The 17,683-nt window shown below is 39.3% G+C and overlaps 2 protein-coding genes across 4 annotated transcripts in view; both read left to right on the top strand.

The window, feature by feature from the left end:
• The window catches only part of PLEKHG1 (pleckstrin homology and RhoGEF domain containing G1), a 100,602-nt gene extending 85,747 nt beyond the window's left edge, over positions 1 to 14,855 (top strand). Inside the window, 2 exon segments of the mRNA XM_020986601.2 lie at positions 1 to 811; positions 9,801 to 14,855. Coding sequence (XP_020842260.1) covers positions 1 to 811; positions 9,801 to 10,894 — 1,905 coding nt within the window. The 3' untranslated portion in view covers positions 10,895 to 14,855.
• Positions 14,856 to 16,604: 1,749 nt separating this feature from the next.
• MTHFD1L (methylenetetrahydrofolate dehydrogenase (NADP+ dependent) 1 like) overlaps positions 16,605 to 17,683 on the top strand; it is a 220,970-nt gene continuing 219,891 nt past the window's right edge. Inside the window, exon 1 of one of the 3 annotated variants that reach the window (XM_078155074.1) lies at positions 16,605 to 17,163. In XM_078155074.1, the coding sequence (XP_078011200.1) occupies positions 16,892 to 17,163 (272 nt within the window). In that variant the 5' untranslated portion in view covers positions 16,605 to 16,891. The remainder of the gene's footprint in view (positions 17,164 to 17,683) is intronic. The other 2 variants (XM_020986603.2, XM_020986602.2) reach the window with 2 other exon arrangements.

Raw genomic sequence — 17,683 nt, 5'->3', positions numbered from 1 at the left:
CTAAAATGTGCAAAGCGGAGCAGCTTTTTAGGGCTGGAGACAGATTTTGCCTGTTGTGACAGTTTGCGCCCATTTGTTTCTGAGGAGAGCCTCCAGTTCAGTGAAGATGAAACACCTTACCGTCATGGTCCCTTGGAGAATGATTATTTAAGTTTGCTATACAGTTCTTCAAACTCTGATTCCCTGTCTCACAAGTCTGTAGCTGATAAACTGTCAGAAGAAGTAGATGAAATTTGGAATGACTTGGAAAACTACATCAAGAAAAATGAAGAGAAAACGAGAGACCGCCTCCTTGCTGCATTTCCTGTTAGTAAAGATGATATCCAAGAAAGGTTACATGCTGGAAGCACACCTGAACTCAGTAAAGATACAGACTATGCAATATCTACTCTCTCCCTGCCAGAAAACCCTGTTTTCCTTAAGCCTGTAAAAAACAAAGCTATGAGGTTAAGCAGGACCAACCTCCCTTTTGAAGAAGATATGCTTTACAAAGAAAACTCATTAATGAATCTTAATAGACTTTCTCTGGCCAGTGAAATGCCTTCCATAGAAAGCCCTTGTGAATCAATTAATAGCAGTTTATCCCATACAGACCCTGAGAGTTCTGACTTAAGAATGAACAGTGCAGATAAAACCAAAAGCAGAGTTTTTCTGATGGCAAGACAATACAGTCAGAAGATTAAGAGGGCTAATCAGCTTTTAAAAGTGAAAGGTGCAGAAGGAGAACAAACAGCCAGTCAGCCACATAAGTCAAGACACAAAGATCTTGCAGCCATATTGGAAGAGAAGAAGCAAGGAGGTCCTGCCATTGGTATGTTGAAAATATTTTCTTTTTTTTCTCTTGAGAACAAGATGTATGTTGAAATGAATTTGAATTTCAAAAAGGCATCTACATGACCTTAAAAAAAAATGCACACCTCCCAGCAGCTTAGTGATGCAGTGGGTAGAACACTGGCCCTGGATTCAGGAGGACCTGAGTTCAAATCCAGCCTCAGACACATAACACTTACTAGCTGTGTGACCCTGGGCAAGTCACTTAACCCCATTGCCTAACCAAAAATATGCTTGGCGTTTAGGGGCAGCTAGGTGGCACAGTAGATAGAGCACCAGCCCTGAAGTCAGAAGGACCTGAGTTCAAATGTGGCCTCAGACACATAACACTTACTAGCTATGTGACCCTGGGCAAGTCACTTAATCCCAATTGCCTAAAAAAAAAAATGCACACCTCTGGTCATGTTCTCCTGTTGTCGAGCACTTTGATTTCATAGGTAGTGGTGCCCAACTGCTGGAGAAACTGTGGTATCTGTCTCCATAAATCACTGATGCAGTAGAGTGGATTCCAAATTATAAAAGATTTAGCCTGATAAGATTATCGTCTCTCTATATATATATCCAATGATTTAAGAATTTGTCATTGACAGTGCGACTTAGTAACATAGTTGTCATATCAAGAAAAATGAAAAGAAAACTAGAGTTACTTCTTGTAATATTTCCTGCCATAAAGATTCCCTCTCTGAGTGAATATGAAGTATGGGAAATACAAACAAACAAAGAAACAAATTTAGGATTTGATTCCAGGGTGTCAGTATGTTTAGAGGATTCTCACAGCCAAGATAAACTTCGGAGTTTTAGGAGAGGAATATAGTGGTGGGAATGTATTTCAAACTAAAATGCTTAGTTACCCTAATAATGACTCAAAATAAAATAAGCATCTTTTCTCAGATCTTCCCAATTGTTCTGCTCACGCATGTTCTGCTAGTCTTCTCTTCTCATTCCTCATGTGTTTTAGTTAATACTTAATTTTAAAAAATAATAATAATCCAACTGAATTGGTTCTCTGCTCTTCTACTTCCTATCACATGCTTTTTTGGAAAAGCTGGCAGGAGGGATTTGAGTGATTCTCTCATTGTAGAACTACCCATCTTTTCTCTCCCTTATATATATTATCAAAAATATGAAATTCTTACTGCCTCCTCCCTCATAGCAGTGAAGTTAGGTTACTACAGGACAGTATGTTGGTAGTTGACTTCTGTATTAGGTGTTTTCGCTTGGTTTTTTTTCTCTGTTACATGGAGAAGGGTTCAGTCTTGACGTGGGTGGACATAACTGTGGTATAAAGGATAAAAAGCCCAAGACAGCAATAAAGCTTTTAAAATGTCTTTAATAAAACTTTTCCGTAAGACTTCTCGTGGGGTGGGGTGCGTTGAGTCTGAACTAGGACACTGTGTACCTTTTTTTTTTTTATTGGCAGAGCTGGTGCCAGAGACTTGAATGATTCTCTTATTGGAGAACTACCTATTTTTTCATTAGGGTTTTTCAAGGTCAAAACTTCACAGTAACTCCTCAGACCACATTTCAGTGGTAGAGCATCTGTTTGAATAAAGCACAGGGTATTTTTCACTACCCTAGAATTTCTGAGAAGAAATTGTCATGCTCCCCAAACAAAAATGTCAATTTTCAGAAATAGTGGCTAATTTAGATAGGCTTCCCAAAAAGCTGCTTCTTAGTGATGTAGATTTGACCATATTGGTCTCATCAATATTTCTCCTTGGAGATTTGTTTCTGTTTGTCTCTTTTGAGAGGGGAGCAGAGGAATGAGAGTGGGAGTTTCTGAATCAATCCATCAGCTATTTGAGAGATTTAGGTCTTATCAGATGCCTGCTGGTTTTTACTGCTAGACAGGAGAAAGAATTTCCTTGGTAGTTAAGACTATGAGAACCCTGGAGGGGTTATAATGAAGGAATGTTATTGAATGACCTTGTTAGAGATTCCTAAAGGAAGCGTGACAGAATAGAAGAGAGAATTAGAGTAATAGAATACCTGGGTTCAAGTGACACTTATTAACTGTGTGACCTTTGGGAAGTCACTCAACCACTCTGAGCCTCAGCCTAGTCTCTGTAAATCAGGAACATTAAGAATATTAATAACTCACCTACCAACCTTATAAGATGCTGTGAGGCTCAAATGAGACAATATATATGGAAGGATTTTGTGACCTGTGAAGTGCAAGATACATAGAAGGTGGTATAATTTTTAGAAGAAATTACTTGTCATAGATTGTTTAAGGGCAGCCTCTGAACCTTTGGTCCCAGAGATTGGGTGACCTTTCAGAGGCTTCTCTTACCAGATGAGTCTGCACCTACCTACTTAGTTATATCTGATTTCTCTTTTCCATATATAGTGGTAATAGAAAACAATTCATTTACATACAGAGAGAAGATAATTGAGTTCTACACACAGATCTAGGTAAGAAATGGTGACCAAAAAGAGAACTGTGCCGTGGTAATAAAGCCATTAACTTTGGGCTGGTGGCAGACAGTTGTATTACCTGGGCCTCTGAGAATAATAGAGAAGGTAATGCTCCCCTCTGAGATAATATTAATGGTATCTGACAATAGAAGTTGAGTGAGTAAAAAATAGTAATGTCCTGTACCCCACTCTTTGAGTAGGGAATATCTATTAAAATGTGAGATGTCTATCCTGAAGGATTAAGAAACTAAGCCATTAGCACCACAGCGCCCACTTATGAATTTCTCCTATACCCTTTTTAATATTAATTTAGTGATTCTTTTTCCTCTTGGCATCTTCTTTGGGGATCCTGTAGGATCTTTTTGCCAGATAAGTGTCTGGGTCCATTTTGACATGGTGGGCTACTACCGACGTTCTCCCCAACAAAGAGAAGACATCTTCAAAATCTTCCTGAGAGCTCTGTGTTTTCCATTGCTGCCTGATGTGGGCACGTCCCTAGGGCCTGCCATCTCTTGGACCTGACGACCTAAATCCTCGCCTCCTCCGTCTGGGTGAATCAAAAGAGCTTCCTGTGCCCATTAGGGTTTCAACAAGTTGACGTGATGAATCCTTTTCTCTTTCTTGTTTATCTGGGCACAGGAACTCGTAATCGACTGGACCGATTCTCCAGACTACTTCGTATGGGCCTTGCCACTTTGCCCGGAGCTTGCTCTCGCTGTTGTGCAGAAGGAGGAGCACGCTATCCCCCGGCTGAAACTCTCGAACATCTTTATTGAATGCCTAGCCTGGGTCTATAGGGCCTGGGGCAGGTTTTCGCCTAAAAGTCACACAAGCAGGTCCATTCCTTCCCATATTTTTATAACAATATGTAGCATGCTGGCAGCCTTGTAGCACTCAGGCCTCCTGGGATCCTTTGAGGCAAAGGATACCTTCGAATTATCATTCCTATGATAGCTCATGTGGGAGAAAACCCTATGTCAATTGAAGGATTCATCTTACTGTAAAAAGCCAAACCTCATCCTAGACATCTTTCAAAACTTAGACACAAAAAATGTTGACTCGACATTACTTCAGTCATCTCATCCCCTGTCTTTGTACCTGTTTTAACAAGGGTGACATGAAATTCTTCTCCAGAATTCCAAGAATTCTTATCAGCAAAAAGGAAAAAAAATATCAATGTATAATCTGGGCATGATTCCTATTATTTTAATGATTCTGTATATCTGATATGTGTATGTGTGTATGTGTGTGTGTGTGTGTGTGTGTGTATATATATATATATATATATACATATATATATACACACACACACACACACACACACCATATGTATACTATATATAAAATATATATCATGTACATAGAGGAATGTATGTATCTGTGTATACATGTTAATTCCTCATTATGTCTAAGTCAATAAGATATAAAAACTACTAGAAATAGGAGGAGCCATAATCCACATATTGGCATCCTAGCTTTTTGTAAAGGAGACAATTTGGCCATCTCTTTGAGATACCTCTGTCTTTCTGTAACCTGTCTCTCATGTAGGATGACAATGGGTCTATTTAAAGTCAATAAGACATAAAAACTACTAGAAATAGGAGGAGCCATAATCCACATATTGGCATCCTAGCTTTTTGTAAAGGAGACAATTTGGCCATCTCTTTGAGATACCTCTGTCTTTCTGTAACCTGTCTCTCATATAGGGTGACAATGGGTCTATTTATAGCTTCTCATCAGATATGGTTGGGAAACCAAATTCTTAGACCATGTTTTCTACTTGGTGGGTCACCTTATTCCCAAACTCAAAATTTTCTATGAAGACAACTCTTAGTTCTCATAGAATTTTAGAGCTAAAAAGAACTTTATGCAATTATATAATCAATATCCTTCGTACTTTATCTTTAGGATATGTTGTTACCAGAAGCTGACTTCCCTCTGTTCTTCCACGCAACGTGTTTCTAGGATTTTTGTTGCCATTAAATGGTACATACTGAGGAAATTCAAATTCATTTTAATATTGGCCTCAGAAAAGAGTGAGGCATGTTTGATGTCCCTCCTAAAAACATCTGAGTAATCAGTAGCTGTTTCTTCAGCGCCAGCTATGTAGCTAGCAAAGGGTTTTACAAATATTATTTCATTTAATTCTCACAACAATTCTGTGAAGTGGGTGTTATTGTTATCCTTATTTTTACAAGTAAAAAAACTGAAGTTGAGAGAGAAGTTAAGTGACTTTCCCAAGGCCATTTAACTAATAAGTACTCCAAGTCAAATATTGTGAGACATAGAAATATAGAGTATCTCAAAAGTATCAGCTAGTAAACCTTTAAACTGCACTAAGATTTTGGAATACCTATATGGGGTAGAGGGAAATCAAGAAGCACAGCTGGGGAGAAAAGATAATAAAAACATTATGAAGTCATGGTTTGTTAGAGCTAGAAGCCTCAAATCATGTAGTCCAATGCCCTCATTTTTAGAACAAATCCACTGAGACGGAAAGGATAAGTAATTTGATCAAAGTCACACAGCTAGTTAGTGACAGAATCTGAATCCTATAAAAAAAAATAGAGCCAGCATTTCATGAAACTAGAACTGGAAGGTTTCCATCAAAGCTAGAAATATGTGACTTTTTTTTGACAATTAAATGTATTCAAAAATAGATTCAATAGATTTTAGAAAAGTTATATAAATTCATGGATGCATTCACAACAGAGTTCCTATAGTAAAATTGTAATTTGTTCTACATAATCCACATTTTTGAGGACAACATCAGGGAATCCATCTCTGGAATCCAAGGACCTGTGTCCAAATGCAAACTCAGACCATCACTACCTGTTCAACCTTAGGCAAATTGCATTAGCCTCCCTAGCCCTCGGTTTCCATGTTTGTAAAATGAGGGTATTGGACTATTGGCCTCTCAGGTCCTTGCCAGTTCTATCTCTAGGATTCTTACATTGTCCGAGGCAGAATTATTGCTGAACCCTGGATGTGACTCAAGATGACATCTTTTTGTTTTCACAAATGAACCTTTCTAATAAATAATTAGGGAGTAACTCAGATGTGAACATGAGAAGTTTAATGGTTCTGGGAAAAGTGGCATAAATTGTCAGAAAGGTCCACCTTGTGATCCAGCAAATAAAGTATTTAGTTCTATTTACTTAGAGATCAATACCTGGGGACTTGATGGAATGAAAAATAAAATAAGTGTAATATCAAATCGCCATAAAATGCTATGCCAATTAAAGTAGCTGATAATCTCCTAGTTTGGAAGTAATGTTCTAAAAGGCCAAAGAGTCAAGTAAAGACTAATTCATTGCATCATCAAAAAGTAGAGATGGAATATCATCTTAGAGGTCACTGAGTCTGCCCCCTTCATTTTTATATACAAGAAAACTGAGCCCCAGAGACCAGAAATGACATGCCCATAGCTGGCTTCCTTGTATGGTACCAGAATCACTAATCAATGAGTGGAACCCTTTGGTCACTTTAACAAAAATAACATGGAAATCATAGAATGAGCTTGAAGGCATCTTTAATGTCGAAGGCCAACCTTTCAATTTATGCAGGAGGGAACTGAAGCCCAGACAAGTGAAATTACTTAGGCCAATTTACACAATGAGGTGATGGTGGAGCTGGGAACTTTTGAGTCCAAGGCTTTTGACTCCCACTCCATTGTTCTTTCTACTCGGTTAGGCTGTACATTTCTGTGCTTTTAAAATCTTAACAAAAGTTGTTTTTATTAACAGTATAATGCTTCTTCCCTTAAGCTACGTGATTTTAAGCAATTTTCTTTTTACTTAATTTATTTCACTTGGATGTTTAAATGAACTTTTGTTAACTGTATAATACTTCTAAATTAACATTGTGATTTCTTCAGTCTGCACATTTCCCTCATTGACACAGATTAGAACCATCCATGATGAGTTGTTACTAATGTGAACATATCATCAGATATTGAGCATTTACAAAGATGTATATTCAGAAGGGAGTAGTTGAGTCAGAGAAGGTTTATGAAGAATGGACTGGTAGGATATGTGTATGCAGAGAGGAGTGGATAGGATATTTCTACTCAGAGAAGCAGTATATGTAATAATGCACTCCAGATCCAAATTTAATCAGTTTTGCTATTACCCACAATTCAGGCTAACTTCTTCCTTTTTATGTTTGATAATCCAGAATTGACTATTCTTACAAGTATTTATAGTTACATTTTCACAGTAGAACTGTTCAAAAGTAACTTTTCAATATGTCCTCACTCCCTATTTATCCTTTGAAAGTATAATATTATGGGACTTCTCAGATGCTTTCTGAAAATAATTGATCACTGTACCATGCTTTGGGAAGGCCCAGGTTGTCTCTCCTAAAAGCCAACTTATACCATCTTTGTCTAGATTAGAATGAGTAAGGTCTGGCCAAATATCAGTTGGTTCTTGAATTTATTTTACTTTAGTTTCCCTGGGTTAGGTTTCACGAGGTTGGTGAAACATTGCCACTTTCAGATTGAATAATATGGACTTTAGAGCAACCTCTGTCCTGCACTGCCAAATTTCCACTTTTTATTTTGTCTTTTCAGGGAATAAAATGATGGGGGGGGGGCTCTTTTGACAAAACCTGCTTAGACTCAATATCTCATTCTTACCATGAAATTTGGGCTAGAAAAAGAAAGGGTTGGGAAATAGGACCACTAAAGTCAAAGTTAAACCAGGGTTATTTACACTGAAGAAAACCATCTATGAGGAAAAGAAAAATGTCTATGAAGGACATACAAGAGTAGTGACCAACTGTAACCTGTTTTCCTGGGAGCAGAGCAAAAAGACAGAGAGGCATGTGATTCTTATGTGCTTCTTGAGTCTCTGGGAGAATGGTACTTTCACCAATTCTAGGCCTCGGTTGCTACATCTGTAAAAGGAGGGAACTACATTAACTTGATCTCTAAGGTCTTTTCCAGCTTAAAATCCCAAATTTATTTTGACAGCTGTATGTTTTATTTAATCTGCTTAGAAATGATTACATTTAGAAGTGGAGTAAGAAAAAGGAGTAGAGAATAAGAGCCTCATAATATAATTTCAAGCAATGAAAGCTTCATTGGAAGGAACTATATCACCTCTCTAGAACAGTACCAAGTGGCCAAATTAATAATAAGAAGCATAACAACAATTGGTTTAGTACAAGGACAGTTCACTTTTTAAGGTCAGGAATGGTATCCTTTAGTTGCTTTGAGAAGGTGACATTGAATATAAGAGAAGTGAAATGAGCTGTTTCCTTGAATGACTCCAGGTTATGAGTGTCCAAGATTGATGTGTGATTTTTCTGCAACAAAGCAGGGAACTTGTTCTTTTTTCACTTTTTAAAAAATTTATTCTATTTTTAATCATGGATGGAATACTACTATGCTATGAGAAATGATGAGTTCAGTGATTTTAGAAAGGCATAGGAAGACTTGCATGAAATTATGAAGAGCAAAGGGAGCAGAACCAAGGGAACAAGTGGTAGAAAACTGGGACAGGTTTGAGAAGTAAAAATGGGGTAACAATGATAGCTAGCATTTATATAGCAGCTGGGCAGCTAAGTGATACAATGGATAGATAGAGTGCCAGTCCTTCAGTCAAGAAGACCGAAATTCAAATCTAGCTTCAGACACTTACTAGCTGTGTGACCCTGGGTGAGTCACTTAACCTTGTTTGCCTCAGTTTCTGCATCTGTAAAATGATCTGGAGAACGCAATGGCAAACCCCTCCAGTATTTTTTTCCCAAGAAAACATGGAAAATGGTCACAGAAAGTCAGACATGACTGAAAATGACCAAACAACAATTTATATAGCACTTTAATGTTTGCAAACCACTTTAAAAATACTATCTCACTCAGTCTTCACAACAGTCCTGGGATGCAGGTGCCATTATTGTCCCCATTTTACAGATGAGGGAGCTGAGGCAGACAGTGGTTAAGTGACTTGCCCAGGGTCACGCAGCTAAGTATATGAGGCAGGATTTCAACACAGGTCTTCCTAAATGTAATGCTCTATCTACTGTGCTACTGGCTGCTTGAGTGCAGGAATACTTATAATGAATAGGCTTCCCTGGGTCACATTGTTCAGCAGCTATCCAAAATCATTGGCAACTAAAAGCAGCCCTTGGGCTACAAGTTGTAGTTACTTTTGTTTTAATAAATACCTCAATTTTTTTATTGGTCAATGTTTACATGCTCACATTCTCATTTTGTGGTGTCTCATTTCAGCATACTATCACTATTTCAAACTTGTGAGAATAATTAGGAATTTTATTGACTATGGTGGATGCCTGCAGATATGCCCTTGGTATCAGACACTCAAGAATTATAAAATATAATGTGATCCTTAGATGAAGTGATTTCCTAAAAATGGGAAGAAGAAACAGTATGTTTTATACTGACAATTCCTTAATGTTTTCTCATCCTCAGCCTTAACCTGAATACTATATTTAGTGCTCGTATGAAATACTATTGGTTTTTATCTTAGGTGGGTATTGAAATTATCCTATGGATATCTAATTGTTTAAATACTTGTTTCTTCTAGGTGCCAGGATTGCTGAATATTCCCAACTCTATGACCAGATTGTATTCAGAGGGACCCCCCTTAAAACAAAGAAGGATGGCTGGGCTAGCCCCAGAGAATCACCCATCCTCCGATCTTCCTCCCCACCACCTCTGTCTCTTTCCCATTCCCAGTTGGATGATGAGGGCTCTCAAGCAGAAGACTGGCTTTTGCACTCTACATACAGTAATGGAGAATTACCAGATTTCCGTGCCTGGCCTTATGAAGATACCAAGTCAAGATACTCTTCTTCAGAGATGAATGCAAAAAGTACTCCGCGGCAGTTGTCAACAGCTTGTTCTGTGCCTTCACTTCAAACATCCACTCCTCTGCAAGGCCCTGTACAAAGACGGAGCGTTGTAATAAACCAGCCTAATAAAGAAAATTTACATCACATCCATGTTTATAATTCTTTGGGCAGGAAAGGAACAAGTAATAAATCCCAGTCATACAGCTGGTCCCAGTCCGCTTCTTCAATTGTGCTAAACAAATTGGTGGACTCTATCAATTACCCAAATGAAATGGGAAAGAAACAGCAGCTGTCTTCACACAGAAGCTCAAAGTGTGATAGTCAACAGGATTTATTACTAGGTACCACTGTCTCAGGCCAGCAAGGTGCTGAAAAGTGCTCCAATGTGACTCTCCAAGATTCACAGAAGGTTCTGGTAGTGAATCAAAATTTACCATTAAATGCCCAGATAGCCACACAGAACTATTTTTCTAATTTCAAAGAGGTAGAAGGAGATGAAGATGACTATGTAGAGATCAAATCAGAAGAGGATGAATCAGACCTAGAGATAGCCCAGAATCGCCTCCAGAAATTTGATCCAAAGATTAGAGAAGATGAGCTGACTGATGATCAGCGTAGCAACATCACCTCTCATTCTTTAGGCAGTCCTTGTGCTTCTGCCACAAAACCAGTCAACAGCAAACTTAACCTTTCACCTTACCTAACGTATGGTGACTCTGACAAACTGAATGACTATCTGTGGAGTAATTCCTCACCCAATCAGCAGAACATTGTCCAGGCTCTAAGGGAAAAATTTCAATGTCTCAGCTCAAGCAGCTTTGTCTAAAGTACTTCATAGCTTATGACTGTGCTGTCTTTTTACAATATTCATGTACTACAAATACTAATGACATATTTCAGTGTAGTGTTCACACAGCAATATGAAATTGTAGATGTATAGGATATGGCACATTATGTTGAAAAGGTTGAAACAGACAGGACTGTACTAGTAGCGAATATTAATTAACATCTAGTGGTATATTTTATGAGGATGGTTGATTTCGAAGTCAATTTTACTTGAACATCCTTAGCTTATTCTTATTGTCGTCCACCTTCACCTCAAAGTTTGGTCTTTTCTTATGGTCTGGCCACTTTCTTCTATATCTTGACAATACTGCCCACAGTTTAAGAAATTTAGCACTTCTGTGCAACAATATGCATAATTGGGTGGCAGTTGTTATCACAGGTAGCAGAGCAAGCACCATTAAAAATTTTTAAAGCATGTTAGGTTAAAAGTCAAAGATTATGTTATCTAAAGGATATCTGGTTCAATTTGATATCTGTTATATGTTATCATCACTATTGCATTTATCAGTGCTTGACAAAAGCTTTCTGTTGGAATCGCCTTTTCTATGGGGTAGTATAATATGTTGTCCACTTTTTGGTTTCTGCTGGGAGCTTAGATAAGTTGCTAATTTAGTATGCAAAAATTATATGACCACAAGGAATTAGATTTCCCATGACCAAAACATTAGAAGGAAAAGGAACGCTTTCTCTGGGATTTTTACATAGGTAAATTCTTTCACAATTGCCGCTTTTTGCTATTTGAAAAGAAGGCCTTGAGAATATGATTGATATTCACATTGCTGACTTTATGACTCTTGGATAGCAGCTCCTTCAGTGGCCTGAAGGTAAATCCAACTCTATCAGAAGTCAGATTGTTGGTATTAGAGATGACATGCTATTAGGAAGAGTTTGTTTTCCATTAGTATAAGTTGAATTAAAAAGAAATCTTAAACATATTGAAGTACACTTCATGCAAAGAAAATAGATTATTCTTACATAATACCATGACATTTTTAAACTGCCCCTCCCTTCTCCAAAGATTTGTGTTTTCAAAGAGCATTTTCCTCGTCAGTCTGGAACTTGACTGAAAACATGTCTCAAGAGTTTCTAGTGACTTGGCAATGCCACTTGATTTTTGTTTTATTTGCACGTAGTATGTTTGTGTGTATACACACACAAAAATCTATGTTAAAGATATTTAACAAAGAGAGACTCATTACAAAACTTTCTTTGCCACTTTTGCTAACTGACATCTTAACCTTGCATTGCCATACCGTATCTAAAAAGCAGTGTGCCATAGTACTGTATAGAGATACCAAATATATAGGACCTCATAAAGCCTCTTTTTTTGAGGGGGGAGTTTTTTAAATTGGGGAATGTAGTAGCAGATTTAATTTTTAATTGAAAGGATCCTACCTAATCATAAGTCCCATGAATGAAACATGAAATCAAAAGATCTTATGCAGAAACAAGATAGATTTTCAAAATGTGGACTTCAAAGTCTTGTCAGAAGCAGTTATATAGATGCTTGCTTCCTCCTTCCCCTTTTCCCCATCACATTTTCCCATTTAGATAGGCAAATAAAATTATGTATGATATTTAGGGTCATCTATGTTGTCTTTGTTAAAATGAGTGAAACTAAAACAAAGTGCAAGATCAAGGTGGCATCTTACTTGTGATTCCTTTTTTGTGTTAAATCCAGTGCCTCATATCCTTAAATGCAGAACATAAAATGTGATTCTCCGTATAGTGATGGATAGTTAGGCCACTTAAAAACACCACCACCGCCACCTATATATTTGACTCTTCAAATCACTCTTTGCTTAATGTCTGCTCTTTTCCTTCACCAAAAGTGTTAAAAAAAATTTTTGGAGGAGAGTTAATATTATACTGGATCCTTCACCCTTTTGATAACCTTAGAAAACCCAGTATCCTGGGGTTTCAGGATCAAGCTGTTTATGGAAAAAAAAAAGAGAGCCACAAAAATCTCATACTTCTTGACTTCATAGAAGTCTTAAAAATAGCAAGTTCATGCAGTGCGGGAAACAGAAAAGTTACTTGAATATTAAGCTGCCTGGAATGAAGTCAACTCCATTTTTTTGTGATTGGCATGGATTGAATTCTTGAAAATAATGAGCTGATCATTTTTCATTTTATAAAAATGATTCTTCAAATTCATGCTGCTTTGCTAATTGCATGGTTTTGATTTTTGAAAGTATAAGACACCCGTCACACACCCTGCAAATGACAGCTTTGAAATGGCTCCCTTTATTGTATAAAGTGTATATGTACATATCATTGTATTTACGTGTTTAGGCAGAGATGTATTTTATGTCTTCAAATGAATTCTTTTTATTAGGGTGCAGATTTTGAGGACTGTGTATATACCCTTATTGTGAATTTGAGGCTGCTGCAAATCATCAGCTCTGTGCTTTAACTTAGTTTTTAAATGGCCAGGGATATGTTGTATTACTGTATAAGCTTCCAGGAAACCAAAAGTTTTGTGCATTTTAGAAATGTGTATTTCTGTCATATTAAATCCCTGTACTGGATACTCATTTTTTTTAAATAAGTTCAATTTTCACTTCATAGAATGCTACTTATGGGAATTGCCTCTAGTAAAACAGTTTAAGATAGTGTATATAAGATAATGAACTTTAGCAATGCCCATTATTTAATAAAGTTTGTAAAGTATAAAGTAAATTATAGTGTGAATCAATGTGTATTAACTAAAAAAAAAAATTCAGATTTCCCTTTTTAACTGCCCTTAACTACATGAGTAGTTAACCTCACATCTTATGAATATGACTGACAGAAAATTTGATGAGGGTCAGAACAGTATATAGGTTTTCCAGTTTTGAGCCAGTTTATGCTATTTTCTATATAATCAGAGTACATGAAACATATTAGAGTTGTTTTTGGAGTGGGGTCCAATAGGTAGCTAAATTGTCATAAAGCCAACACTAAATACTTATCCCCCCACCCCACACCCCCATGAAGTTAACTTTGAACTAATTGCTTATTGAATTTTTTTTTCACTTGTGCAAAAAGATGTTCAAGGCCAATTAGTGTCATACTGCTTGCAATTTTAATTTTATCTGATGCTTATTGAAAAGAGAAACAGGATTTTAAAAAATATTTCATTAAGATTAGTTGAATATGTAGCCTAAAGTCAATTCCATTCTTGAATATAAACTCATCCAGATTGTACTTACTTAAAGTACATATTCCTTGCCTTTTTTTTTTTTTTTGGTGAGGGGGAGTTGGAGTGGAGGGAAGAACCTTTCTAAGAGTTTTTAAAGGTGAATTTTCAACTTGACTGTCAGTCCACCAGAGAGAGATGTTCCCTTGCACTATTTGACCCTAAGGCAAAAACTGGTTTGGATTGGCTTGACTTTGGATTGGCTCTAGTAATGTGTTTTAATTTAAAGAAATTGGTGACAGGAAAATTGGTGTCTCTAATGAAGAATGTGAATTAACTGAAGCCTCACAGAGGAAAGAAAATGCGAATAATTTTTAAAAGTTAGTTTGCAATAAGCCATGAATACAGATGATATAATCAGGCATTAAGTAACTTGTTTATTTTTAGTATAATAGAGGCAAAAAACATTATTTGACACAAAGAATCTGGTCCAGAGAGATTCTTACATTGTAAAGGGCAAAAGTTTGTAAGGCATTGCCTAGAGAGCTCTCCAATTCACTGCATTTGTTTATGGTTCTATACCTGAATAAGAGCAGCTATATTCATCTCCACCAGCGAGAAAGGTTCATGACATAAGTAACTTCCTTAACATTTCTGTTAGTTTGTGTGTGTATGTGTGTGTGTGTATGTGTATGTGTGTATGAGTGTGTTACATTTTAGCCTTGTCAAATCCTGTCCTATGGATAAGACTTAGAGCTTCTTGTTGCACTTTTTTCATGACTTATTTTGTTTAAAAATAAAGTATGTACTCTTAAACTTAGCTCTTCATATTTTTGCTTTCCTTCCAAGCTAAATATAAATAAATATGTCAAACCCCAAGGGAAAGATACTTTATGCTATATCGACAGTTTGCAGACCATGTTTATGACAAATATCTAAAAACTTGTAATGCAATAAAGAGATGTTAGAGCTTTTATGAGTTTATAATGTGAAAATTAGGGGATAGCATTGACTGGATCTGTGACTTTATTTGCATAGGGAAATTTCAGAAATGGAAATAAGCACCTTCTGTGCAACTTAGAGAGTTGCCTTGCCCAGGGTTTCATAGCAAGTATTTCAGAGGCAGCCCTGGAACCCAGGTCTTCTTGGATGTGAGACTGGCCCTCTAGCCACTTTGCCAAGTTGCTTCTATGTAAGAATACCAGTAAATGATATTGCAAGTATCATTGGAAGGAAATGCCACAAATGCCAGCATCACTTATTATACTCTTCACCTTCAAAAACATTTGCAAGTCATTCAACAGGCAATTTCAAACACTGGGAAAGATATGAATATATCTATTGGAATAAAATAAAGTCAATGTTTTTGAATTTCAGTATCCAAATATTTAACACATTATATGATGTTCTTTACTTAAAAGATTAAGTTTCCATAAGCAGAATCAGCCAAATTAAAAATTATTTGCTAAATATTGAAAGAACTACTGGTTGACTATGGATGGAAAGTTAGCCTTTAGTAACCTGGCTTCATTAATGATAATTTAGCCATAAGGTCAACTTTTAAAAATAATTTTACTGTTCAATATTAGAATCTGAGAGTCCAGTTTATGGGTTATCCAGGACTTCTGTCTCTTAGGCTTGAGACACTTCAAAAAACTATGGAAATGGAGTTTGAGTCTCTCTCTGTGTCTATCTGTCTCCTCTCTCTGTGTGTCTCTCTCTCTGTCTCTCTTCATTAGGCTAATAGGTAAAAACCTTGCTTTGGATTCCAAAAGTTTGAGGGAACAGGCATGCGATTAATTTTAAAATATTGTGCTAGGGGAATGCTATAAAGCCCTTAAAAAGAAGCATAAAGTTGGAGGACAACTACATTCACAACCTCTAAAGTTCAACAAAATCTAATATTATTTATTAGTCCTTAGCAATGACTATCTCAAGAAGAGGAGTTTCCCTTCAGATTTTGTACCATTTAGATTCTGAAATTCCATTTTTAGAGTAAAATTAATCTTACTCTGGGCAGATACAGTCAAATGACTAAAGGACTGCAAAAAGACCAAACCCTGGAGATTTAAAAATCTTGTTCTGGGACAAGGAGTGGGACAGATAGGAAAGGAATCCGGCAAGATTAAGGCATGTTGTGTAGTGGACTCCTTTGCCAGTCTGAGACCCCCTTGAATGAAATAGAGGATGTGTTCCCCCCCCATTTGAGTTCATAGATTCCTAGAAATCTGGGAAGTCTGCGAATCCCAGGTTAATTTCACAAAAGCCTGGGGCTAACTGGATACTTACTACTTTGTAATTTTTTCCTTTATTATTTGAAGCCCCAGCAGTAGACAGGAGCCAACAGCCCCAGCTAAAGGGACTGTGCTTTGTTGCAAAGGGAATTTGCATCAGCACCAGTATTTCCTTTGCTTTATATTTTACCCTAAGGTGACGCCCTCAGAATTAGGGTCTGGGCAGCTTTGACTGCCAGAGCTGGGTCGGGCAGGTGCTTCGATGCAAGCTCCCGGGGAGTCACCGAGCTCGGGGCTGGCAGGCGTGTCCACTTCTGGGTGGAGTGCCCTCTAGGGGTTGGCCTCTGGTCCCCTAAGAAGGAAGCGCCGCTCGCTTCCTGCGGCTTCTCTGGCTCCTGAGTTCCCAAGAGTTCCGCCCTGCCCAGCCCAGCCCAGCCGGCGTAGAGCCCCAGGATTGAGTAACTTGGCGCAGCGGCGGCGTCTCTTCTCTTTGGCAGCGGCCGCGGCGGCATCGCGGCATCACCGCGGCATCACCGCATCGCGGAGGATTCTAGCAGCCCGCGCCGGCATCCTCGGCTTCTCAGCTCCTCGGCCACCAGCGGCAGCGGCTGCAGCTCCAGCCATGAGCACGAGGTTGCCAGGGGTCCTCAGACAGCTCCGCTGGGCGCAGCAGCCCCCGGCCCCTCGCGCTCCCCAAGGCTGCCGGCCGGGCATTGCCGCGCGGCGACCGTTTCCTCCCTGGGGGAGCATCCAGGTGCCCTGCCGGGCTGGAAGCAGCGGCGGCGGCAGCGCGGGCGAGGGCCTGCTCGGGCAGCGGCGGCTGCAGGAGCTGCCGAGCGGGAGCAGCGGCCGCGCGGGCGGGAAAGCGCCGCTGAAGCCGGACGCCATGGTCAGGTGAGCTTCCCGAGCCCGCTAACTTTCCCCGACGGGAGCCCTGGGCGCAGAGGGGGTCGGCGCGGAGGCCTCGCTTCTCCCCGCATCTCACCCCCTTAGGCGGCGGGAGGGCAGCGCGGGGCGGGGGGAAGGTGGCTGTGTGTGCTTGGTGACAACTTGTTGGAGCCATCGATGTGGCAGCCGGGCGCCGCTGGGACGTCGCGCGGGGCCGCTGTGCGCATCCTGCCGCTGCCCAAGTACGGCGGAGAGAGGCCCCAAGGGCGGTCTCGGGGGAGCCTGGCGCTGCCACCGCGCTTAGCCCAGCGGCGCGCGTGCTTGCGAGAGGCTCACCCAGCTCCCCATGTGCGCCCGAGCGCGCCGGGCCGCGCCGGGGCATGGGCCGCGCCTCGCCGCCGGGCCTGATGCAACCGCGTAACGCTTTACTGGAGACGGAAAGAGGAGGCCCTATCAGACTTCTACCAGCAACTACTGCCCGCCATCCCCTGTCTGGGCACTGGGCAGCTGCCTGCTCCGGAGAAAG

The sequence above is a fragment of the Phascolarctos cinereus genome, unplaced genomic scaffold (assembly GCF_003287225.1).
Source record: "Phascolarctos cinereus isolate Bilbo 61053 unplaced genomic scaffold, phaCin_HiC Scaffold_5;HRSCAF=322, whole genome shotgun sequence".
NCBI lineage: Eukaryota > Metazoa > Chordata > Mammalia > Diprotodontia > Phascolarctidae > Phascolarctos > Phascolarctos cinereus.
The sequence above is the reverse complement of the archived record's forward strand: the minus strand, read 5'-3'. Positions and strand labels throughout refer to the sequence as shown.